Source organism: Acipenser ruthenus, chromosome 1 (genome assembly GCF_902713425.1).
Source record: "Acipenser ruthenus chromosome 1, fAciRut3.2 maternal haplotype, whole genome shotgun sequence".
NCBI lineage: Eukaryota > Metazoa > Chordata > Actinopteri > Acipenseriformes > Acipenseridae > Acipenser > Acipenser ruthenus.
The window spans coordinates 14164611-14191987 of NC_081189.1; the positions used below are offsets into that span (position 1 = coordinate 14164611).

The 27377-nt window shown below is 35.5% G+C and overlaps 2 protein-coding genes across 2 annotated transcripts; both read right to left on the reverse strand.

The window, feature by feature from the left end:
- Positions 1-328: 328 nt before the first annotated feature.
- LOC131703311 (doublesex- and mab-3-related transcription factor 2-like) lies at positions 329-4585 on the reverse strand. Its single transcript, XM_059006445.1, has 4 exons — positions 4344-4585; positions 3580-3985; positions 2533-2635; positions 329-1848 (listed from the first exon to the last, which is right to left on the reverse strand). The coding sequence occupies exons 2-4, from the start codon at positions 3928-3930 to the stop codon at positions 785-787; spliced, it is 1518 nt and encodes a 505-aa protein (XP_058862428.1). The 5' UTR covers positions 3931-3985; positions 4344-4585; the 3' UTR covers positions 329-784.
- Positions 4586-18125: 13540 nt separating this feature from the next.
- On the reverse strand, positions 18126-25063 carry LOC117403668 (doublesex and mab-3 related transcription factor 3-like). Its single transcript, XM_034005945.3, has 2 exons — positions 23920-25063; positions 18126-19917 (listed from the first exon to the last, which is right to left on the reverse strand). Exons 1-2 carry the CDS (start codon positions 24311-24313, stop codon positions 18953-18955), a joined length of 1359 nt encoding a protein of 452 aa, XP_033861836.3. The 5' UTR covers positions 24314-25063; the 3' UTR covers positions 18126-18952.
- Positions 25064-27377: the final 2314 nt, after the last annotated feature.

A 27377-nucleotide genomic window follows, 5' to 3' on the forward strand; every position in this document is an offset into this window, starting at 1 on the left:
ATAAATATCTAATCTTCAAGATGAAATGCATTGGGTGTTTTGGATGAAAAAAATTAGCCCACCATATTAATTTTCATTGTGACCAAATAAGTTGAAGTGAACGTCCCTACTGCATTATTAATGCGTTTTTTGCTGATATGTAAATACTATCTGAATTATCTGAGGTTCGAAAGGTCCGTTAGTCAGTGGTAATTCACAACCTTCAGAGCATTGTCAAGTTCCGGGGTTCTCGCTCAGGGGAACGGGACCCCTTTGGGGGTTGCAGAAAGGTTTCTGAAGGGGGTCGCGAAACAACCAGCTCACAAGAAGACCAACACGGTTGTTTATTTTCATTCCTATTGAAATTATGTTTATTGTTATAATATATTTCCATTGTTGTGCATAAAATTAAAATGTACATTTTTCTTCAGTACCAATTTCAGTCATAAAATACATAAATATATATTCATTATGCCAAAAGCTATATGAAACATGCTTACTTATTTACACGATATAAAACATTTACATCACAGTCCATTAAAACTGAAAATTCTTTGGCCATTTCAAAGGTTAAATAACTTGCAATTCAAGTATAAATATATATCAACAATCACACTTGGGGTCTTGTTTTTGACATTTTGTATTGTTTGCTTTTTTTATTTTTATGTGAAAACAAAATCCAATAAATGATACTTGAAGTAGCAAACATGTTCCAAACAGATGTACAGCTATGTATTTATAAAGATAATAATTTATATACAACAAGAGCAAAAATGAAAATCGTAAGGACCAAACACATCAAAATTTAATGAGATGCACGATTTACTGTGGGTGAAGGCCTTTTAAGAATAGACTCAACGGAAAATGATAAAGACTCATTGGATGAAAGCTTTGTCCCAACTTGCTTGGATATCAATAAGTCTTTTGCATAACTGTCCATTAGTCTGAGGCTCTGGTTTTCTTTGATTGCACACTCTCTGTATTTTCTGGCAGCCTCCTCAAAAAGCTCCTTGCAGTATGGCGCTTTCAGTTCAGGGGCTGACTTTTCACTGAGTGTCTGCTGGATCAGTGAGTGGAATGAGTTTAATTTCATCGAGACTGCATGTTTGGCACTGTCCTTACTGAGCCTGCTCAAGACGTGCTCTTGATTAGGAGGTGAGGAGCTGTTGCTAAATGTCTGAGCAAAACTTCTCTTGGGTGGAGAAAAGGCTGATCTCTCCCGGGGTCCTTGAGAGGTGCACTGAGTTTCTGCCTGGGCTTGCTGAAGATCGGAGGCTTCGTGGACAATGCGTGTGCTTTCCAATTTCGCAGACCCCAATTCCTGATCTGGAGAATGGCTGTCTGATACTGGCATGATTTTTGGATCCCAAGTTGCACCTGGTTTCATATTCTGGACTGCCGACGCATTCAGAAGGCACTGTTGGTAAAGAAGAGCATCGTTGATGTTGCTACACTTGGGCCACACCATGAACCGTGGAGAAAGGGGATACTGTCTGTAAGTGGCAGCCACGCTGACGTTTGAGGAAATCAGTTCCATGTTTCCAGATCCAGTGTACTGCATTGACAGGTCGAGGCAAGTCGGTAGAAAGTTGTAGACATCCTTAGCTGGTGCCTCCACTTGGCCAGCAGAGAAGGCAGTCTTGTAGGAGTTGTATTCAGCTGCACGGACCATACCACTGGGCAGAAACAGTGATGCAGCGGCAGCCTGAGTGGACTCCAGCAGATCCCGCTCTTTGTATTCTCTCTCCAACATGATGGTCTCGAGCTCCTTGTCTGCAAAAGCCCTCCTCTTCCTCATTCTGTCACTGAGAGGGGGAGGAAGAGATGTGTTTCCTCCGAGATAGGGGTCTGTCTGTACTGGACGGTAACCTGCCAAAAAAAATACAAAAATACAACTATATATATATTGGTTCTTTACCACTTAATATAAGTGTTATAGTTTACAACTGAATATTTTGTAAACTTTCTTTACAACTGCTACTAGACTTTTTTTTAATTACAGAAAGTGTGTAACGTAACTAACTTTCTTTAACTGGTTACTTTATGCAAATATGCTTTTTTTACAGTGTATTACTTGGGAAAATATATGTGAAAACAATATGTTCATTATTTCTTATGACTAGTTTTAGTGTTGAATAAATATTTAACCAGTTATTTACCTACTGGTCATTAAATTCTCTAAATAAAAAAAACAGTAATGCTGTCAGCTTACTGCAATATTATTGCCCAAAGATGATTCTTTAAGAATAGCAGGATAAAAAGGAAGAGAAATCCAAAGACAGCTATGAAAAGGAGATAAAGAGAAAAGTCAGAATGCAGAAAGGAAGTAAGAGAAAACAGAGAAGAAAAGGATACTGTAGAAACAAATTTATCTGAAATACTATAGGCTACTAGCATTGTTAACAAAACTATTTACATGTAGGTGTAGCCCTGTCAGTGATGTGATCATCCTAAATTACAGTTGCTAGGAAAATAAAATGTAATTGTATTATTTTTAGTTATACATTTTATCTTTAAATATTTTAAATATTTTTTATATAAAATATGCCTTACCTTCCAGAATACTTTTTGCCAACATACTGGAGGGTCTGAGATGTCTTTGGTAGACTGGCCTGCGCTCAGCGGTCATCTGTTTCCCTGAAAGTCCTTTCTTATCCTGCAATACCAAACAATAAACATTATAGATCAATATAACATTCCTGTACAAGTACTCTACAGAGACAAAAAGCAATACTGCAAAGGAGACACTAGTGGAAATGCTCATGGCGCCAAACTTTAACTAATAATTAGTCGTTGTAGTAGTAGTAGTCGTAGTAGTGTTATTTGTAGTAGTCGTAGTAGAAACGGGAAGGTAAAATATATTATTCTGGGGGTTTATTTAAAGGGGTTAAAACGAAAATTCACATTTTTAATTGAAGAGATTTTTTTAATGTTCAAAACAGCAAACATGGAAAATCCGTCACTAAACTGTGTTTTTATCTATTAAACGAAATAATTTCCATTAAATTGATAGAATTCAAAACACCCTTAAAATAATCCAATTATAATTGTTGTAAAATATAGGCATTTCGTAATATACAGGTAGGTGTTGAAGGCAACGTAAAAGATAGGCCTATCTATGAAACTAAAACACACACACACACACACACACACACACACACACACACACACACACACACACATATGTTTAGTCTGATATATTTGTTTTAATGCGAGCCAATATTAACCATAAAACCTTTTAAAACAAATAGACTGTTCACTATATTTAAGACGTAAAAAACTGTACATCACAGACATTACAGCTGTAAACAATCATTTAAAATAAATAACTGTGTGACGTTTATATTATCGATCACGGGACCTAAACATTGGTAAATACTTACAACAAATAATTATATTCATTTTAGGATAGTGTGTACCTGATGATTAAATGTATTTTCGTTTAATTTTTTAATTGTATTTTTTCTGTTATATGACAGAGAGTTATATGACAAATAAGAACACACATCTTAACTATAAAACTAGAATGTTCTTTATGCAGTACGCTGCTAGATAACCACTCCCAGATACAGACTAGTATTGATGTACCCAGACGCTCACCTCTGTCGCCTGCTGCCTCCTGAGTGCCACTTGCGCTGCCATCACTCTCTGCCTCTCCACCACCAGCAGACAGTTGGCACACTGACAGTCCCTCCATCTACAGAACCGCTTGTGCCCTTTAAGGCACGAAACCACTCCGTGATTCCTGCAGCGGGCACACTTCGGGGTTCGGCTGAGCTTTCTCTGATCTCCCGATCCCTGGGAGTGCTGATCCGACCTCTCGTGGTGCTTGCATCCAGGTTCGTCCTCTCCAGCTCCGGACAGACCTACACCAAATTCTGCCTGGTCATCGCTTTCTGTTTCCAGACTCTCTACGTCTATCTCGAGCTCGGGAACCAGAAGATCCGTCATGTTTAAACGAGAGAGACCTTTTTCGTGTTCAGATCACCTGGCTTCGTTTCCTCTTCTGTTAAAAACAAAAAAAAACAAAAAAACGTACCATTTAATGAGCAAATACCATCCAGACTAGTTTCCTAAAATTAATTTTTGCCATCATATATATCCCGAAGGACTTCTAAACAAATAATAAACACTGTTTAAAATACAGATTATAAATAGGCTATATTACGATTCTATGTTTGTAATTATTTAAATTTCAATGCAAAGAAAATGTTAAAAGATATTCAGATATAAGAAATGAATGCCAAAAATAATTAACTTCAAAAAAAGATCTTGGCACGTTTTGAATATACTGTTCATTCTCTTTGTAGATCACAGTATTGAATTGTATCATCCTACCATGAACATTTGAATAGCTAACTTACCTTGAAAGAGCAGAAGATGACAGTTGCTTTAAATCCTGAAATTCTGAGAGTGGGGTTTCCTATGAAAAGTGTCAACATTAAAGTCGCTTTTAATGTTTTTTTTTTTAAGTATTCAGTCAATAGGTGTATCTATGGTGAGCATGTAACAATAGCGATACGAAGCGCAAATTGGCTACAGGTATCCTAGATGTTCAACGATGTTGTCACTTGCATGTCCACCGAGACTTTCAGTACAAGAACACGCCAAGCACCTCCTCTATTATCAGCGAGAGGACACAGCGCCTCGTCTGATGATTGGATAAACTTTAATACCAGAGAGTTCATTGGACCTTCCAGTCTTTGCGGTTAAAGGTTGAAACGGGTTTAGTGAATTACAACATCAGTAATAAAAACGATTAACATCAAATGATCAAATGAGCGAGTAATTCATTACAAATATAACAAAACCAGGACACAACAATTTGAAAGTTAAATTCAAATGAATGTGGGGTCAATAAATGTCATTAATCTGATCTGATGTACAATTATACAATTACAGGAAACTACAGCATTGTACACGGAGCAAATGTGCAGATTTATTTTTTTGTTTTTTGTTTATTTTTTAAAACAAAGCTACCAGTAAAAAAAAAAAAATGCATGTTTACGGAATTTGGGTTTTTTTGTTTGTTTGTTTTTTGTTTCGTTTTAGTATTTAATCGTTATTTTACAATAAATAAGCCCATACTTTTTAAAACCATCAAATGATTTCCATCTTAGAATATGTAAATTGACCTTCTATATTAATAATGGACAATTATTTTAAATGTGGCACAATACAAAATATGAAAATGCAAATCTAGTATAGGGGCTATTGTTTCTTTCCAGTAAATGCATTTCAGTGTGTGAAGGGCTGCTAAGTCTGCGTGCTCGTAAAGCAAAACCCGGCTGATAATGAAATGACCCTGAAGTAGACTATTCAAATCGAAGCTTGCATATGCAAATGGTGTTGTTTTCATAAGGATTCAAATTTCATAGGCAAAGCCGTCAGGAGGAATTGACTAAAAATATACTGAAATAGATCAAGCAAAATAAACTAGCCTAGGTAAGGACGGTACTTTATATGTATTGTGTACAAAACGCAATTTCCGCTTTAAAAAAGTCACAATCATTTAAAATAGACTAATCTTATTCGCATGATCAAGCCTATATATATATATATATATATATATATATATATATATATATATATATATATATATATATATATATATATATATATATATATAAACAATGTATTTACATTATCATTATTTGTATATTATCAAGTATACATTATTTTAATTAATAATAGGTCAGCCATGTCTGTATGGAACTATAATTACGAGCATACTGAACAATACACGTAGTTTAAATTTAAATTAAAAAATTTAATTATTATTAAACATGTTCAGATGAAGAAAAATTTAGTAACAAATGTCCGCCATTGTGTTCTTTTGATTCCTCTTTGGTTGGTGGTATTAACCCGATATCAAACTAGGGCCCGGGCCAAATCAAAACTTTGACAACCCGCTAATCACACTTAAAAAAAACTGTATTTAACAGCGTTTTCTTTTTTTGTAAGTATCATATTTCTTCTACTCATAAAAAGAAAAAGCTATTAAATACAGTTTTGTTAAGTGCGGTTGTCAAAGTTTTGATTTGTTCACAGCCTAGGTGTAACTTGTTTACTGGTGTGTGACTGATAAAAAACATTTTAACTGTAACATATTTCCCATTGCTTACCGGAGCAAACGTATTTGGATTTGTTATGGTATGTTTGTCTTATACAAAGATGGTAACATTTAAATAGGCCCTATTATCGACAGAAGCAGGTATCCCGTTGCTGAGTTCACAGTGCATTTATGAAAAACATGTATGTATTTGTTTGAAGCTTTTCAGCATTAAGATTCTGTTTTCTTTGTAGAAAAAAAAAATGATGTTGCTAAACTTAATAATAATCATGCATCGGCAGTATTTTAAATTCGTATCTACCTCAATTCCGCATAGCGCCTTTAGCAACTGCTTTAATGAAGTGTTTCTACACAGTGTAAAATAAGTTTGCCTGCGATTATTTGAGTTTACACAACAAACACAACTGTAAAAACACAATCAGAGCGCAGAAGGGTACACACAACACACTTTGTCATTTGTCCTATTTGACCTGACATACTTCTGTTGTATACACTTTAAAGAAAAGAAACGGGTCTGGAGCTGCCACGTGATTATGTGTAGCTTGCTACTGTGTGAATTACAAACATGACTGAAAGGTGAATACCCGCAGAATGTAAACTGTATCCCCTTGGGATTTGACATTAAAGGGTTGGGAACGTCCAAGGACTTGTTACGTTGGGAAAGTTTGATTCTCTGCTTGTGAAACTGATACTGAATAACAAAGCAAAACACCGTGAGCCACTATTGTACATTATAACATAGAGTTTGCAATAACCACGGGGAATATTGCACGATCGATTGAAAAAAAAAATGTTGCTTGAAATGATTTTATTTATTTATGTATTTATTTGCTTTGTGTTTTCTAATACATTACATTTATTCGAGCGGCTGTTTATCTCCATTCCACAATGTCACATGTCACAATATTTTTAATATTCACGAGCCAATTTAGGCTTTATACCGCCCCCTGCAGATTGTATTTTGCTTATTACCCTACTGTATTTTGCTGGTCACAGTTGTTGTCAGGCGCAATTCTCTACATATGGCGTGTCATGCAAGACACATTTTATCAGAGACATTAAAAAAACTGCACAATATATAGTCTATTTTATAAAGTATGAAGACATTGGCTTAAAAACACAAACCCTATTGATTTGCACACACAGTGATATATTTTACACGTAATAATCTATTGAATACAGAGATCGTTACTCATGTTGTTAATTATTTTGTTGACAAATGATCTTCATCTTCGTCGTTTTCTTATGGGCTCTAACTGTTAGCATTGCTGTGATATATTAACTAGGCCTGTTATAATCCACTTTACTATGCAGTAATGCTATGGTAATTGTTTATTTATTGGTTTAAAATGTTTAGTAAAATGTGATCAAGAGTGAGTTTTTGGAACATTGATAAATTGAGATGGGAGAGTCTTTGCGATGTCTTTAAACATTAATTTGGAATCAGTAATACATCGTGATTAATTTGGTATCATAATTGTGTAAAAAGTCATTGGTAATGTATTCAATTTTTATTGATGTCTATATTTGCACAAAGGTCATTTTCTTGTTTTATTTTTACTGTTTCAATTTAGGTTAAGATGTAAGCAGACAGAAACCTGAGTGTGATAACATTACTAAACAGTGAATTACAAACTTAAACCATTTTCCTGTGTTTTGGATGGAGTGCATCCTCCTCTATCCTTGTCCATCTGTTTGCCATTGTTCCCAACATTACTGTGATCTCAGGCTGTATACAAATTTGTCAGCCGGGGTCTTTAAACTACGCGCCACGTATGTTCACTTCTCATCAGTCAGTTTCCCTAGTTAAGGTGTGTGCAGCCCCAGGATCGGATCAATATTACGGATCAGTGGAGCCTGATCCAGATCCTCGTAGTAAAACACCATCTCATGATCCGGCTCCAGTGATCCCGGATCCGATCCCATTTTTCCCCATTAACTTCAATACTGACTTGTGATTATACCAATAAATTATCGTGAAATAAAAGTTTTAGTACACCTGCAATGTGAGGGGGACATGTCCACATCTTTTGGGGGGGGGGGGGGGGGGGGGGGGGCATGTCCTCAGTGTCCCCCGCGTAAATTACGCCTATAAATAGAAGCATAGGTATCACATTATTGGTCAAACATATTTGAAAATCGGTGTGTAAATGATAAGACCATACTGTCCAGTGGCTTGCCTCGGTGTTTCAATAAATGCAGTATAAACGTTGGGGCCTGTTTTAGTGTTGTGCTGCTTTCTCACATGTGGTGAAGATGTCAAGCCTGCAGGTGCAGATTTGCCAGTTTCTCTTCCTCTTTAATTTATTAGTAGGGTTACAACCAAACTGCTACCCCGGGTGCAATTCCCAGCAAAAGAATGCTTTGAACTTGCCCTGTTCCTCAATCCTCAGAACAGATTACACTGGCGAGCCAAGGAGAATCCCGTGCCTTGTGTTGTGAGATGTAACCGGTCCATTTGAAACAAAGAAATACTAATCTCTTCCCCGGCATATTAGTATTCTTGATTCTGTGAAGTAGGCCATAGACCTCTCCTTTTAATATGTTGGTTTAAATATGGATTTTAATAGATTTGCAAGGATACTGCAGTTATATTTAATATGCAGGTTAACACAGGGCCTATTTCTTGTATGACTTATACAAAATAAATAAAACAGGATTAGGCGATGTTTTAAAATGTATTTTATGTAAAACTGTGAAATAAGTTCAAATATTAAGGTCCATAGCGATTTCTAATATATAATAATAATAGACAGTGGTTTTTATTAGTATTGGTAGTCGTCGCCGAAGTGTATAGGAGCATTCATTTTATTATTATTAATGCATTCAAAAGATGCATTTTTAAAACGTACTTACTAGGCGTCAGCCAAATAAATAAATAATGATAAGATATTATTATTTTTTAAACTATTTTTAAATTTCCCAAGTGATTTCATAAATGTGTCCGCAGGCGTGTTCTGCGGTCTATTTAATGAGGTTTTAATGTATTATCAGAGAAACCATGTTGCAATGTATATATTAAAGACAAAAAAACGCTATAGGGAAATATATAAAAACGTATATTGATTTTAATTATTTCTAATATTTCTTCTGGAAATTGTACTGTTATTAAAACTCATAATTAAACTCCTAAATGTTTTAAGGTCTGTCAATACGTATTGTGATGTTTATTATATTATATTTCTAATTCCATGTCAAATGTATTCGATTACTAAAAGTATTCATCCCAGGACTAGTTTTAGAATCACAAAAATACATTTCTAATTCGGTGAAGGCCACCTGTCTAATTGTTCATAAAACAAACTGTGTGGCTATTAGGTAAACTATATATATATATATATATATATATATATATATATATATATATATATATATATATATATATATATATATATCTTTTTTTGTATTTTCTAAACTACAAAGTAATTTAAACACAAGGCTAAACGTAATGTCATCAGTAAACGAAAATAAATATCTTTGGGAATTTTTTTTTTTTTTTTATCTGTGTACCTTGATTGCATCTAAATTGTACAAGGATGTCTGAGAAAGTGTTCAGAAATAAACACAAACATCCATTGTGTATAGATTTTAAACATAAACATAGTGTCGTGATTTTACACTGTAAAGGCCAAGGCTAGACACTATGTTTATGTTAATATCACTTGTATATATGTGTGTGTGTGTATATATATATATATATATATATATATATATATATATATATATATATATATATATATATATATATATAGTTTAATTGCCGGTTAAGGAATATATCGTATACAAGTTAATCCCGTTAAATGAGTTGTTTTCGTGCTCCTTCCGTGATTATACTATGCATTTAGTTTACGATGGTTTGCGGTGTTTTTCTTTACACACACACACACACACACACACACACACACACACACACACACACACACACACACACACACACATTACCATACCTCTATATTCTTTAGCATGTTTTATTACACGTTGCTGTGCTTCTACTATAGTAAATCTTTATAAGGGACATAACATCCCTAGAACTTCCTAGAAAGTGTATCTCATGCTTTTATATCTGTCACGTCTGTCTTAGTTATAAAAACTAAAGAATATATTTTTTAAATGTATGGTTGGGTCTTATGCTTGCACTACGCGTAGTTATTGTTTGCCTGCTACCGAACAGTTCGATCCCCTTGCGTGTCTCCACATTTGTAAATTGCACTAAAGAGTAATCCGATCTGTATAATGTTGTAAGAGATCTGTGGGTTTAGTGTGCCCCTGTTTATGTTAATTAGCGTTAGGGACGTGATGGATTGGCAACACGTGCATTTCGCTGAGCGTTTAACCAGTCATAATAGTTTTAGCACTCCATTAGTTACACATCACAGGCATCCAGGGGGACTGTTTACTTATGGGACGAAATTCTAATGTTGTTTGAGAACGCGTCCCCAAAGCTGAACAAATACAGGGGTGCAGTTTGACCAGGAACTCGGATGTTCATTTAGAATATAAACGTATACCCTATATAACTTCATAATGGTGATCCAGCACCGTGATAATAAAGAAACGTGCTAGTACCCTCCCACTGCAAAATACTTAAAGGAGACCGATCCAAACATCCCTCCGCTGAACAGATAGCAGGCTGCTTCACGCGCGAGTAAGCAGTTCACGGATTGTAACCATTACCAGCGCTAACAAATGCAACTTTTCTGGCCCCCATATGTTAAGAGTGTCAGAGAAGGGCTTTTCCATCTGTGAAAATAACTCCCTCTTTCCACTGCACCTGTGTTTGAAAAAAGAGAGGGAATTAATGTGACGGCTTTATAACCATAGTCTGTTATGGGAAGTGAAATTAACACAAATTAAATCATGAAGGACAATTCATTAAATGTTAAATTTAAGCAAGTATCGAATATTGAATTGTAGCTTCACATAATAAATACTTGCATTAAATATCATTCATGTATCAACAAATGTTAAATTTGAACCTCCCATAGTCTGTACCCTATGCATATGTCCAGATTTATAAATTACCATTCGCCAAATAAGGGAGGGGGAGGGGGAGAGACGACTACATGTTTTATTCACACTAGTATTCCAAAGCGATTTTTAAATATTAATTGTGTACTTCCGCTTTAAATGTAAAACTTATTTATTTATTTATTATCATGACTTCTTTCCCTGGTTTTCGGTGCACGGTGTGTAACGTTGAAGGCCTCTTTTTTTTTTTTTTGCATTGTATAAGGCCATATGAATGTCCTGTAGGTGGCAGCAGTAACACACGCTCCGAATTGACATGGAAAAAATATGGAAAAAATATTGCTGAAAGATTCAGTTAGTTGCCCTTGTAGTTGCAGGTGTAATTATTGGGTTGGAATTCAGTTAAGTACAATAATTCTGTTGAAGAAAATTTGAAATAATTATAACAGTTTACCATCTGATGGCATTTTATGCCAAAAACCGCTGGCATTATACACTGGAGCATTAGAAGTGAGTGTGTGCAATATATATATATATATATATATATATATATATATGAATGTATGTTGCAGCGGATCAAGTTTATTGTTTTTAAAATACTATAATAATATAATAATCAATTTTAGAATTATGTAAACGTTAGTGATTTAAGCAATTTTTCCCCCCTTTCTCTATAATGCCAAAAACACAACCAAGGCAACTTACAGAGACTAGGGTGTGTGAACTATGCGTCAGCTGCAGAGTCACTTATAACAATGTCTCACCCGAAAGACGGAGCACAAGGAGGTTAAGTGACTTGCTCAAGGTTAGAATTGCTTAGATCATAGTGACAGTATGTTATGTTCCTGCAAACTCTTGTAGGAAACTGTTTGCTAAGACAGCTTACTGTGGCACCTGACCTTTTTGATGCATTTGTACAGATGTAATGAAGGCAAAATGTTGTTGTCTATTCCTTTATTGCCACACGGACACATGCACATGCTGAACAGTGATGGTTTGTTTGCAATCCCCTGAGGAATAATCAAATTCTGTGTCAAGCAACACAACAGGTGGATTTGAAGAAAAAACAACACTGTTAATGTAGCACAGATCCTAGTGTAACTACGTGATGGTCCAGTGTTTTTGTATTGCATTGCATGACCCCCAGCAGACACGTTTCAATGTGCTTTGTTATGAAAATGAAGTTAAGTTAAATTCACAAGTCATATCAGTATAAGGAAAACACGGCAGGCGTGACCTAAACTGAGGAGCTGAGAGGTTTGTTATGAAAATTCTGTTTTGGCAGGGACATTGACCGTGGGTCATCCGACAGAGGACACAGCCCATCAGGTTACCTTTGAGAAGCTGTGTGTGTCACTCATTAACCCTTTGTGGATGTAAAATACATGTGTGCATTCACAGACAGGAGCAGCTGGAAGACAGAGGTGATTTGGGGTATACAGCATGTTGATGAACTCAGAATACTCATTTGAATCTATGATTTCATGAATGTAAATTGCACTGTATTGTTCAGCCAAATCTTGGCATATAAAATCCGACCTAAACCAATCATTATATGTTAGATTCATATGATACAGCTTTGACAAATACATCGCTTGAGCTTTCTCCTGTTTTTTTTCTATCATTACATGCTGTGTTGTTGTGAATTGCCTAGGTCAAGGGGTATTGAACTAATTACTAAAATGTGCATCGTATCCATCTGTTCAATAGAAACAGGTGCGTCTGAGCTTAGTAGGCACAAAATTTGTCGTTTGTTATTTTAGTCAATTTTAAGCAAAATGATGGGTCTTAAACATAGTGATATATTTTAACACAGAGTCCTACATTCAAATAGTTTGCAATCTTTGTGCAAAAGAGGTTTAAGTGAACAAGTCATTCATATAAATTAATTCATATACTTCAAATAAAATGGCAAACTCCTCAGAACCCACACTGCAATACAGTGTGTAGTTCATGTTTTTGTGTTTTTCTACATTAAATACTGTGTTTTTACATGGCTTATGTTCATTACATTATATATTACATTAAAGTAAAGTTTGGCCACTACTATATAACAGTATGTAGTTCTCTGGTAAATCTCAAAATATGGGCTTCTGAACTATAGGAATAAGGTGGCGGTGATCTATGAAAAGTACAGCTTGTTGTATTGATTGAACCAGTTTAATTTATTTATAGAGTTCAGAATAACTACGGAAGCGTCCTAGTGCCAATTTAAAAAACAAAAAAAGTATCTCCTACGTAGGACTTAAAAGAAAAAGTCTTACATTGAAGATATAAAGTCCTACGTAGGAGTTAAAAGGTCCTACCTAGGAGATATCAAGTCCTACGTAAGAGTTAACAGGTCCTACCTAGGAGATATCAAGTCCTACGTATGAGTTAAAAGGTCCTACCTAGGAGATATAAAGTCCTACGTAAGAGTTAACAGGTCCTACCTATGAGATATCAAGTCCTACGTATGAGTTAAAAGGTCCTACCTATGAGATATCAAGTCCTACGTAAGAGTTAACAGGTCCTACCTAGGAGATATCAAGTCCTACGTATGAGTTAAAAGGTCCTACCTATGAGATATCAAGTCCTACGTATGAGTTAAAAGGTCCTACCTATGAGATATCAAGTCCTACGTATGAGTTAAAAGATCCGACCTAGGAGATATCAAGTCCTACGTATGAGTTAAAAGGTCCTACCTATGAGATATCAAGTCCTACGTATGAGTTAAAAGGTCCTACCTAGGAGATATCAAGTCCTACGTAAGAGTTAACAGGTCCTACCTAGGAGATATCAAGTCCTACGTATGAGTTAAAAGGTCCTACCTATGAGATATCAAGTCCTACGTATGAGTTAAAAGGTCCTACCTAGGAGATATCAAGTCCTACGTAAGAGTTAACAGGTCCTACCTAGGAGATATCAAGTCCTACGTATGAGTTAAAAGGTCCTACCTATGAGATATCAAGTCCTACGTATGAGTTAAAAGGTCCTACCTATGAGATATCAAGTCCTACGTATGAGTTAAAAGATCCGACCTAGGAGATATCAAGTCCTACGTATGAGTTAAAAGGTCCTACCTAGGAGATATCAAGTCCTACGTATGAGTTAAAAGGTCCTACCTAGGAGATATCAAGTCCTACGTATGAGTTAACAGGTCCTACCTAGGAGATATCAAGTCCTACGTATGAGTTAACAGGTCCTACCTAGGAGATATAAAGTCCTACGTATGAGTTAACAGGTCCTACCTAGGAGATATAAAGTCCTACGTATGAGTTAACAGGTCCTACCTAGGAGATATCAAGTCCTACGTATGAGTTAAAAGGTCCTACCTAGGAGATATCAAGTCCTACCTAGGAATACTTTTTTTTTTATTGGCACTAGGATGCTTGCGTAAGTAACACTGCTTTGTCTAAAATGCACTTGTTTTGTATTCACTGGTTTGTGTTACACTGCACCCTGGTGGCTCCCTGTATTTTAAACAAAAAAACGATTGAAAAAGAAAAAGTGCTCATATGTCAGGGTCATATCAAATGGCATGTCTAAAGATATAGAAAAACAGATCTGAAATCAGTTGGCTGACTGTGTGGCATGATATATTATTCAAATGAGACATATACATGTGAGATACGAGAGGCTCAGACCCATCCATTAATTTTAATACGGTTTATGTTTATTGAGATTGAGATGGTTAACATCAGTGAAGAGTTGTTTTACTTTAACCCCATAGCATTACAGCCAAAAACAATATGTAAGTGGTACTACCACTAGGTGGGGGTGTTGCCCAGGTTTTATTGTTAAAAAGGCCATGCACTTGTACCACGCTTATATTATTAATCATCAACAGGGTTTTGATGCATAACCTAGAAATGTTTCGAATGATCTGCTGCATCGACGCTGTGCATATTTCATGGTGGAGTGGCTAAGTGAAGGGGGTTTATTTATTTCAGATGGGATTTTAAGGAACTGTAATTCATTGTTGTGTTTTAATAGGATTTTAAAATGATGGTTGTCGCATAATCTTCAGTAAATGACAAATACGGTCTATAAGATGGGCATTTTCTTATTCACCTTTAATTGAACTACTGTATCATAAAGGCATGTTTGCAGAAACGGCCTTGACTATTGCTACATTTGTATTTTTCCATGTGTTTGAACCCTGTGCACTGCCACTTGTAAAATGTTCTCATGCCTTGCATCCGTCATTGTAAAGATTGCGCACGTATTGAAAAACGGATGTAAAGTGAATTACCTTAATATGAGCGGGCTACATATGATTCGATACAGATGGAAAAATATCAATGTGACAACAGACACGTAATCTGCAGATATACTTTCGTTCAATTAAAGGTGAAACTCCCAACGGTAAACTAAAAAAGTCCCTAAGAGAGTATTTAAAGCTTGCCCAGGTGAATCATGAATGTTCCTTGATACGTCAGGGCAGATTCCCACCTTTGTGAGGACCAGATCAGATTTATTTTCAAAGATTTTTTTTTTTTTTGTGGTTGCGTCTAATTAAATGGCGCATAAAGCGTGATGGTTACAACGTGCTGGAAATGTCATATTATTTTATAAACAGCCCAACTACTGTTACTTTAAATACATGTATGAAAAGTGGATCATGCTTTACACATTGGTCTCCCAGGGATCTCCCAGAAGTTATCTTGCAACGTGTGTTAAACGACATTTGTCCCGTCGTGAGATCTGTAGCCGTAATATTTAAAAATAATTTTCCACTTGCTTGCTTGAGTGTTACTGTGTGTTCTAGGTGAGTAATACAGGCTACAGCCAGACCCTGTGCGGAGACGGCACTATGCAACATTTTATGCAGAGCCTCACCAATCCACTTCAATCTAAAGGATACCATATACCATGGTCCACTTCAGAGTAGATTTATTGTGTCAGATTGTTCTGTGGTTTAATTATGCAGCAAATCTTACCTTGAATATCTTGTTAGTCCTCGTGGGTAATTTTTCAACAGTTAAAAAACAAACAAACATTTAAAACGGAAATCAACACCTTTGTATGTTGAACTGTTTTCATCGTTCCCGTTAATTGTCTTTTACAATATCCTAGTTATAAGAATCCTTGGAAAGAGTTATAGGAGACACGCTGATTTCTGGGTGTTTTAAAAGGCTATTGTAATTGGACGGTGGTTGCTTTTGAACACCCTTCCAATGTTTTCCCCTGTGTGTCCAATACACTGTTCTCCCACCATTTCAGCTACAAAGAGATCAGGCAAAGTATGGGACTAGATCCAAACAGTTTCTCATATAGTAGATTGTGTTTGAATGTGTGTTGTATATAATTTCCTGTTACTATAATAATTACCTTCATGGTAAGAATGGTAAGAACTATTCTCTACATTTTCTGTAGCCTTTGTTTATAGCTCTTTTTTAAATCCCCTGGTGTAGATGATAAGGTTCAAGTAAAGAAAGAATGTCACTGTCCTGTCAATAAATCACTAGCCTTCTATGGTCATCACAAGACACATGTAAACCATCTCTATTATTATTATTATTATTATTATCAAGCTGCATGTGGTGTTTCTAGCAGACAGTAAATTACTCTCATATTAAATGATTTTAGATACGTGGCCATTCCTTAAAGATTTATTCTAATTAGTTTATGCTCAGTGATATGAAAATAAAATAAAACCGACTCCTTGACCATTAAGGCACTGTACAGTTAAAAAAAATGTCTAAATCACCCCAGAATGATGGTATTTCATGCAATGGAGGTGATGCAGAAATACTTTTAAACTAATGACAGGTTTTTTATATGCCTAAAGAGCTGATACACGATGCATTCACTCAATAATTACAACATTTATCAGACTCCTGAGAAGAATTTCACTGAAATGTTCTTTTAAAATGTTTTAATTCTTCAAAGAACAGGACAAAGAGAAGAAAGTGTTTGCCATTTCTAGCAATTGTATTTGTCATGGTACCATAAAATCCAAACCACAGTATTTTCTTTTATTACTGTGCACTACTATATATATATATATATATATATATATATATATATATATATATATATATATATATATATATATATATATATATATATATGGCAGCAGTGTGGAGTAGTGGTTAGGGCTCTGAACTCTTGACCGGAGGGTTGTGGGTTCATTAGGGGACACTGCTGCTGTATCTTTGAGCAAGGTACTTTACCTAGATTGCTCCAGTAAAAACCCAACTGTATAAATGGGTAATTGTATGTAAAAATAATGTGATATCTTGTAACAATTGTAAGTCGCCCTGGATAAGGGAGTCAGCTAAGAAATAAATAATAATATATATATATATATATATATATATATATATATATATATATATATATATATATATATATATATATATATATATATATAACGGTGTGCTTCAGTTTTGAAAGATTTTCAGTAAAATACACAGCGCCATTGCAATAAATTATTAGCCATTAGTTTTACTATTAATTGTTAGTAAGAATGATCTTTTATAAAGCAGCTGAAGAGGAGAGGGATTTGGTAACGGACACTGTATGTTTTTTGTATGTGATAGTCTTTAAACCTTTAACATTTTTATTTAAAATGTATGTGTAGCGTGCACGGGGGAAGGCAGTAGGGCTGGTAGGTGACATAATCACACACAGAGACATAAGCCCGATATACGCTCCGTGCAAAGGAGCTGGCTCTTTTGTACAGCGGTATCGGCGCTATGCTTCAGCGCGAGAGGTCCCGGGTTCGCGCCCGCCCTCCGCCTGTGTGTGGATTTCCTCGCCCTGTGTGATGCGCCTGCCTGCGGGAACCGAGAATGCTATATATGCATAAAAGTATGCTGCAATAGCATGACAATTTGTTATCTTTGTAAACTAGAAAAACAAAGGTATGTATATTTTTTGTACCAGTGTTGTCTGTTGCTGTTGTTGAGGTAGTCAGTGCTTATTTGATCAGATCATTACATTCATTATTAGTGGTTTGCTGTAAACAAACAAATAAAAAAAACATCTGATGGCCGATTTATGTTTTGATATGAAATCTTTTAATGCTCATACTATGATTTTGTTGTTATGTTTTTGCTCAGTTTGGATTTCCCAATAGTGACACCACCGTTGTGGCCACAAGTGGCACTAAAGTGAATTCTATTAGAACTATGTCTCACGTAATCATTTATATCCTCTGATTTGCATGATATGTATTTGTTTCATTTGTCTATGTCCCATAATATCATCTCTTATGATTTCTGCACTTCTCTCTGTTATCTGGTATCTTTAATGAAGTCACCAGCATATTTTACCTTTGGGGCATACTCTGAGCAGGCATGAGCAAAGTGGAATTTCTGTAGTAAGGCCGGTACTGTTTGAGCTTTGCAATGGAAAATAGCTGACAAACCCATTTGTTTTAGCAGGGACAATATTACTGGTGCACTGGCATTACAGAAACTGCACTTTTCTCAGAGACTGCCCCAAAGGTAAAATATTCTGATGACTTTATTAAACTATACGCCATAATAAATACAGATTTGTTGTCATATGCTTAACATTGAACATTTGCGGCGCATAAAAGGAAAGGGTTAAAAAAAACCTGACACGGCTCAATCTCAGTATAATGGTTTATTTGATCTACTCTTAACATGCTACATTACTTGATCATTTCTACTTCTGAGACATATTCACAGTTTATTTCATGCAGCTTGGTATACATATAGATATCCATACACATAATCTCTGTATTTTTCTTGCTATAGCTGTCCACTATTAGTGTCAAAAAAGGCAATTATTTATTAACAAACACTTAGATTAAAGTGGAAGTAGTTACCTTAGGCCTCAACTCAGTCCTGACACAAGAAAAAGATCAGTATTTAAAAAGATCTTCTTAAAAAAGGTCTTCCTTTTTAACTGAAATGCCAGTGAAAGCGTATCTGGAAGCACATTCTGGTACTTCACATTTAGGTTGATCTATACATTTTAAGATGAGGAGTTTAAAATTCTAGAGTCTGAGGAGTCTGATCTTTCATCATAGTCATCCTCTGTATATATGGGTTGTTTAGGAACCACTGGGCAACCATCCTCCTGAATTGTAATCCTGTGATCCTCCGAGGGACGAGCTGGAAGGACTGGAGAACTTCTGAAGACACTGCTGGAAGCATTGGAGAATGGGGAAACATACTGGGATCTCAGCTGGTATTGCTGCTGCAAGGTCATGGTATTCCACAAGGTCAAGTCATTGTGAACAAATGGGTTGGCTTGATTTCTTGTCAATGAATTCCTCAGCATGAGTGGGTACCGTGGAGCCTGGGGAAATGGATGCTGCAGAGGCATTGCTAAAGGACTGGGCACCATGTTACTGGATTCAGTGGAAAACCTTAGAGAATCTGGAACCCTAAACGCGGATCCCACTGACCATTTGGATGATGACACTGGATAGGAGCCCAATGTGTGGTCAAACAAATGTCCATTAGAAGGCAAAACCAGAGAATCAGGTCCTTCAGTGGCCGATCTGTCAGAGTTTAGCGCAGACCTACTGGAAAGGAGAACCTCTATGGCACCAACCAGGTCGCCCCCACAACCCTTAAGGATCAGTTCCAGAACAGCAGGCTTATGACTGGGGAATATTTTCTTTAGCACTTCAAGTGGAGGTCTGTTGGCCTTCAAATGGAAAGGGAGGGAGACTGATCCAGACAGACCTTCTATCACTAGATGTTGTTCTCCGTGGTGTTTAGGGCTCTCTGCTGTCGCTTCTGTACTGTTAGTGTTTATTTGTAAAGGGTAGCGACTGTCATCTGGCACTGGGACCACTTCAGGGCTTTCAGGGGTGTAGCAAGGCTTTGGTTTGGAGACATCTGGTGAACTTCTTTGGTCTTGCTCTTTGTCACTGTAGCTCTCTCCATTGTCTCCTCCAGACTGGTCACCTGAACACTCTTCATTAAGATCTATAAAATCAAGGGATATATTGAGCTTGAATCATGAGGAGCACCAGTAGCAGAACATAATAGATTTGTTTTATTATTGTTAATGTATGGTCTTGGTATTGAAAAATACAAATATTTTGGATTAAATTAAACATCTTTAAAGAACGATGTTTATTCTTTGACAGTGTTTTTTTTATTTACATTTACTTGAATATACTTTATATATATATATATATATATATATATATATATATATATATATATATACAGGTAGTGGACAAAAGAATGGAAACACCTGGGTCAAGTATATTGAAAGCAAGGGCTTCCACACAGGTGTGACTCGTGTTAATTAAGCAAATAACATCCCAGCATGCTTAGGGTCATGTATAAAAATGCTGGACAGGCCTGGTTGCCTATAATTATGGCTAGCATGGTTGCAAGAGGAGACCTCAGTGACATTTGGCAGGAGCTTCAATGACCAAGACAGCTCAACTTGCTGATGTCTCACGAGTAACGGTGTCTAAGGGCAGCAGTGTGGAGTAGTGGTTAGGGCTTTGGACTCCTGACCGGAGGGTCGTGGGTTCAATCCCCAGTGGGGGACACTGCTGTTGTACCCTTGAGCAAGGTACTTTACCTAGATTGCTCCAGTAAAAACCCAGCTGTATAAATGGGTAATTGTATGTAACAATTGTAAGTCGCCCTGGATAAGGGCGTCTGCTAAGAAATGTAATAATAATAATAAAAGGTGATGTCGGCATGGAACTCCAAGGGAAAGACATCATCAGCAAAGGGCAACAGTGGGCGGAAGGGCATACTCCAGCATCATGATATCCGTGCATTAATTCGAAGTGCAAGGCAAAACAGGCGAGCAACTGCAGATCAATTGACTGCAAATTTCAACCTGGTGCACGAGCAGCCAGTTTCATCAAAAACGGTCCGCCGAGAACTCCACAGAGCGGGATACCATAGTGGCCCAACGCCCTATTAAATGACTTTACATTGGTGTTTCCATTTTTTTGTCCACTAACTGTATATATATATATTTTTTTTTTTATTATTATTATTATTTTTATTACTGGATTAAGTAAAAATGGTTGTTTAATCAGATTGGTTTTGTCTCCCCAGAAAATCGTTCATGGTATTAAACTATTAAATACCATTAAAAAAAATAGTTAATCTACTTGAACTATATTTCTTCAGCCAGTAGTCCAGACTATCAATAGTAGAGACTGCATTTCCAATAGCCTCTTCGTTTCTGTGGAAAAATGCAACATTCAAGCAATAGGTTATCAAACTGTCCCTGGGCCTTTGATTTATGAAGATTTACTTATTTTTCTAAAAAGCTGTTAACAGAATCTGCTGACTTGCTGGCAGTGAAAAATTTCTAGTCAATGCATTTTGATGATATTTTGTAAACAGATAGCCTGTTGCTTGGTAACATTTCACTTCAGTTTGCCCTTTTCTCAGAAGTGATTGCTGTTACATTCGATGTACACTGTCTTCCTTTGATTAGTGTAAACTTTTAAACTTGAATGTCCATCCATCAGAGTGAAATCACTTTGATGTGAAGTCAATATTAATTCCTGCAATGTGAAGTCAATATTAATTCCTGCAAGGGCAGGCAATTTGTAAAGTTTTGAGCTGCTCCCAAGATTTACCAGTGTTTGAGAGCAAACAAAAGGAGACGGTAAGAATATCTGGTTTTGAAAATAAAGTACGATACTGCACTTTAGGTAAATACAAATTGGAAACATACAACCCTATGGGGATCCCTACATTGGGCAGTGTTATGCATCAAGTTTACCATGATATTTTTACATGATACATTTGCACTTTTGCCGTGGTTATAATATGAATTTACCATAGTTTACCCTGGTTTGCCAGGTTTATTAATATGCTTTACCATACCTTGCTGTTGTTTTCAAAGCTTACCTGTGCTTTACCATGATTTCACTATGCTTTATTACACTTCACTATGCTTTTGGTAAACTTTTATTAGGGAAGTCCCTTATAACCACAAATTTCATTAACTTCAATTTTAGGATCTCCTTCCTTAATCTACAGTAATATAAGTGACTGCCCAGAATCAGCACATTTGAATGTATACTTTTAAATTATTATGCCTGCTAATTATTAGGTTTTGTCTCATGGAGATATGTAGCAAAATAAAAATTAAATAATATGTCTGACTACATATTATACATGCATGATTTATATTATGCATGGAGAGTTTTATATTTGCACATCTACAAAATAAACTTTCCTTTTTTTTTTTTTTTTTTTTTTACTGCTGCTCATAAACAGCATGGAACATATTTCGATCTTATACACAGACGCTTTGGATTGTTTCGGTTTTATATTTTATCTTTAGGAAACTTTAAAACCAGTAACCTTGAGTAATTGTCGGCCTTATTGGCATTTGCTTTACGCGCTATTTACGCGCTGGAAGAAGGGCTTGCGCACCCTCTGAAAGCCTTTCATCTAGCGCGTAAATAGCGCATAAAAAAGCGAGAATAGGGTCCTTAGTAAACAAAATGGTATGCATCGAGTGCATTTGTGTTCAATAATGAATCTGTGGTGAACCAGTGGATGATCGTGGTGTTGTGACTTTCATCAGTAAAAAAAAAAGAATTTAAAATATTCGAATGAAATATAGTTAATCTAATCTTTTGGATATAATTGAATTCTAAAAATATATATTTCTGTTTTGTTTTTCGTTTTTGATTTAATTTAGAAACAGTGACAATCATTGTCAGACACAGTCTGCGCATTTACTGTAACGTTAAACAAAAAATGTTGATGCGGGTTTGCTGATGCTAAAAAGGCACAGTGTTTATACGAATCCTAAAATAATTGTATTGCAAGGTGCAGAAATTTGGTACAGTTAACAGAATTATTTTTCTTAAATGTTTAAGGCCCTTATAAAGAAAATATGGGTAAGGGTGTCCGCTAAAAAATAAATAATAATAAATAATACGTATTTTAGTGTTGAGAAGATTGCTATTTAGTTTGCCAGTTGAAAATTAATTCGCTGAACGATGGAAGATATCGTTTTAAAATGTAATTTATTTTACTGATTAATAAACCCAATATAATTATCAAATATTCATATATTTAGACATATAGATTATAAAGCATTGCAAAAATACAACAGGATGTATGTATTCAAGTTCAAGTTAAAAGATAAAAATACAAGAAACGCATTCGTTTATTTAGCGTTACATTTAATATATAGACCACGTGTGTGTGTGACTGTAATGACATGGGCTAGATATTTGAATTTGTGTATTAAAAAAACAGCTACTTTTGTACTAAATACATTGATACTGTATATTACATATGTACGAGTATAGAAGCATATACAATTATCATCAGACCTGCTAACTCATCAGATCTATCCGTGGTTAAAAACGCAAGTTTGAATAATCATGAAAAAAAAACTCAAATACTTTCTCATGTCACCCATCAGCAAATAAAATATTATTTTACATAGGCCCGCCTGTGTTCTATATACACGGAAAAGACACATTTTAAAGAATTAGGGCTACATCTTTAAAAAAAAATGTATGCAACAGTTTTTCAATATATATTTGATTTTTAAGAATATACTTTAGATGCACAAATACTATATATGTGTTTAAAGTCTGTTGAAATCGGAGTGTAGTTATTTAACAATTGGTTTACAGTGTAAACGTGGATCCTAAAGTCCACCTCCTGCAGAAATAAAAAGGAATTTAAAGATTAGAATAAATTCTACACAAAACAAACACCACAATTTCAATTTCCGTAAGCGAAACTTTCACTGGCTTCTAACATTGCTCATTTTACCAATATGTCATGCTCTGTTTTATTTTTTTTATATTTGGTCAATACACCTTAGCCTGATATTTAGTTTGACACAAAGTTAATATTACATTTATCAATGTTATACGTCTTAAATGTCAGCATAGGACCAACATGGTGCAATAATAATAGGCTACTGTTTGCAAAGCACAATGTGCGTATCGGATGCCTTCATCTTACCCGGTTTTGTTGGCTGAATGCTGCCTGGCTGATCTGATGCCCATCTCATGACACCTTCCCCGCGTCTCGGCGGCACTTGCTTGCTGTCTCCCGAGGCAGACGCGGCGAGGCCCGGTAAAGTTCTCAAGGACTCTGGAATCAGACTTTCTAAACTCTCGTTTGCCTGCTGCCTTCTTAGGGCAACCTGAGCTGCCATTACTCGCTGCCGCTCAATGATTAGGATGCACTTTTCACAGGTACAGTCCTTAAAGCGACAGTAACGTTTATGTCCCTTGAGCCAGGAAAGGACCCCATGGTTTCTGCACCGGGCGCACTTCGGAGTCCTTTGAAGAGGTGCCCTTGGCTGGGAGACGGGACCCCCCATGTAGAGGTAGGGAGATCCGTAGCCATTCATTTTTGTGTAGGCTAATGCCTTTTTACCTTATGATGATCTAATAAAAGCACAAGCGCATCTGCTGGGTAGTGAAGCCGATTGTAGGAGGCGGTCGAAGATCAGCGTCCCAGACTGTGCAAGATCATAAAACGGATGTGAGGTGTTGATTCAGAGATTAAGATCCACCTTTCACTGTCAATAAAGATGAGCATCAGGGGGATCGGCATGTATTAATGGAGGCAATTAACCAAATACTATCTCTCACATCACTGACGATGTCCTTTGCTGACCAACCCATGATGCTGTTAAACCTTAGTCCTCCAATTTGTAAGAAAGTCATACTCACAGAGTATAGTCCATTAAGTTCAAATATTATAAGTCCATCGTTTTATATCGCTTGAGACCTTGCCAGCTATAAAATAACTATTTAGTAGCATGTTCCTTTTTTTAGTTTCAATATATTTGCGTCTCTTCTTGCGGTTGTGTTACTCCTGGTTAACACCGGCATTACTTTTTGCCTTAATTTAACTTTCTAAGTTTGAGCTGATGATGGTGCTGTTCAATTAATCAGACCTGCACAAGTACCTTAATTTCATGATAATGAACTATCACGTCTGGTCATGTCTTTGTTTAATGTAGTCTATTTCAACAGTTTGCAAAATGGTCATATCATGAAATGACACGATTCAATTCTGCCAAATCCGTATTGTAATATGCTGCAGACATAGGCGGTTTATAGTTGAGTTAACTGCCAAGTTCGGTCTACTTCCTCAGGAGTCTCGAGAGAAGTGCCTTTCCAGGTGATCCTGTTGAAGAGGCTTAGATGGAGCATGCGTGCTTGATGGAATGTAAAAATGAAACCAATATTTTTTTCATACCAGTTATGCCAGTGCAGTCATGTGCAACAGACTCTCATGGGGTCTCGAATCAGCTGTTTTTTGCGATTTAATTTTCTTCAAAGAACGAGAAGGAAGTCATTCAAATGTTTCGGAGCCCATATCCTTCTCTATTGGTACTCGAATATAAAACTAAGAATATTAATTTAGGACATAGGCCTAATGAATTAATACAAACAATGCACTTGTAGAGTTATTATTACAAAGTAATTTTACATAAAAAAACAGATTTATATTTTTAAAGTAAGTTGTTTTGCTTTTGACAAATTGTTCGCTAAGATTTGTGACTAAAAACTAAGGCATATATATATATATATATATATATATATATATATATATATATATATATATATATATATATATATATATAATGTTGCATTATAAGCATGTATTATATTAAGCCAAATCATAATCTTAGTTCAAATACATAGCATGATAATGGCAATAATTTTACCTGATATATATCAGACTAAACCAACGTCTAAATATATTCTTGGTATATAAAAATTAAAATTATAATTCCAGAACATGTTATATAGACCTACTTCAAAACAGGGTAAATACATTGTATGAACTATATTTGAAGTATAATCAAATACATTTTCGATATATTTTCTTAAATATGTTTTTCAGAAGGGTACGTCCTATATGATTGTTGAAATAGATATAACTTTAGGCATATAAGTGCAATTAATTGATTTTAGCTGTAAAATCACGGAATATGCAGCTGTGTATAGCTTATTGTTTATGGTGATGTTACGATATTGTGTCATTTCTACCATATCTGATGTTTAAAATATTGGAATATATCAAATATCCAAAAAGTGTTTTTTGTCATGTCTTCATATTTGACATTCAGTTGCCTGCATATTTTTATGCTTTGCTGGTTAAAATTAGTTTTATACTTATTTATTTTGCTTTGAAAAAAATGAAATTGGCTGTGTTGTATTAAGTAAAATAATTGATAAAAATAATATTTTTTTAACAAACAGACGATCTTTAGTTACAGTTCTTTTCATATCATGAAACATACGAGATTATAAATGGTGTCAACTCCTGCATGCTTTGCATATAACTTCGGTTCGAGATTTTCATATACAAATTACACAAAATAGATAAATAATTGCTTTTCAGTCACATACGAGATGGGGCCTCGTTGAAATTAATTTTACATAATTTGTTCTCATAGTGCAGTAATCCTTTAATGTATTCAATGAGAACCTTCCTACCTAAACTGCTAGCAGCTATTGACTGGATGTCGGTTTAAAACTAGCAGGGTAAGCATTTGGGATGCTAAAATGTCCCCTGCCTGAGAGCCCATTGTAACACAACACCGGACACCCCCGAGTCCCATTTCGAGTCTTAAAAAGGTTTATTCAAGCAAATAATGGGATCCCAGCAGAACGCCTTTCAGAACAGGGGGCCACGGTAAACTTCACCACATAAACTCCGTTTCCAGGGCTATTAAGCTTTTAATTGGAAAATAGCAGAGGAAAATTCAAGGTGACTATAATGTGCTTGCAGTTAGTAGAGAGTAGATTGGAAGATGTTGCGTGGTGTGGGAGTCGGTTTGATGTGTTTATAGAGTGATAATGGTATAATATAATTATTTATGTTTGAAGTCACCGTTTGTAGAATTAATATATACAAAATAAATAAATACATAAATCAAAAATCTTGTACATAATAAATGTATAGGCGACTACGCTTTTAAACGTGACTTTGTTACCACACTGCAAACCAAATGTTTAAGAATTCAACATAAATCTTATGCAACAGGTTTGAAATGCATTTTAGTATTTATTCTTTACCTTGTGTTTTTTTTGTGTATTAAAGTGCAGCCTTTATATATATATATATATATATATATATATATATATATATATATATATATATATATATATATATATATATATATATATATATATATATAATGGACACATGCATACAAATCGGGAATGTATTCACCATTCTCAGAGCATAAATTAGACTTTTAATTCAGAATTAGACAATTTCAGAGTTCTTTTAAATTACAAATTGTGAATAAAAAAATAACATTTCACAATTAGCTGAAACATAATGTTTGACTATCATGGTGGCTTCGACCATTTCAACTGGCTGCCATGATCTGGGGAGTATGCTGGATGGGTGCAGTGCACAGATCTTGTCAAGCTCCATAAAATGTCCAT

Bases quoted from the DNA above. Each gene is read 5' to 3' on its own strand.
- LOC131703311 (XM_059006445.1), bottom strand. From the start codon at position 3,930: ATGACGGATCTTCTGGTTCCCGAGCTCGAGATAGACGTAGAGAGTCTG. The intron at 2,636-3,579 runs GTGAGCGTCTGG...TTGGTATTGCAG, and splicing joins GGAGGCAGCAGGCGACAGAG to GATAAGAAAGGACTTTCAGG. The intron at 1,849-2,532 runs GTAAGGCATATT...TTTTTTTGGCAG, and splicing joins GGCAAAAAGTATTCTGGAAG to GTTACCGTCCAGTACAGACA.
- LOC117403668 (XM_034005945.3), bottom strand. From the start codon at position 24,313: ATGAATGGCTACGGATCTCCCTACCTCTACATGGGGGGTCCCGTCTCC. The intron at 19,918-23,919 runs GTAAGATGAAGG...TTGATTTTATAG, and splicing joins CATTCAGCCAACAAAACCGG to ATCTTAATGAAGAGTGTTCA.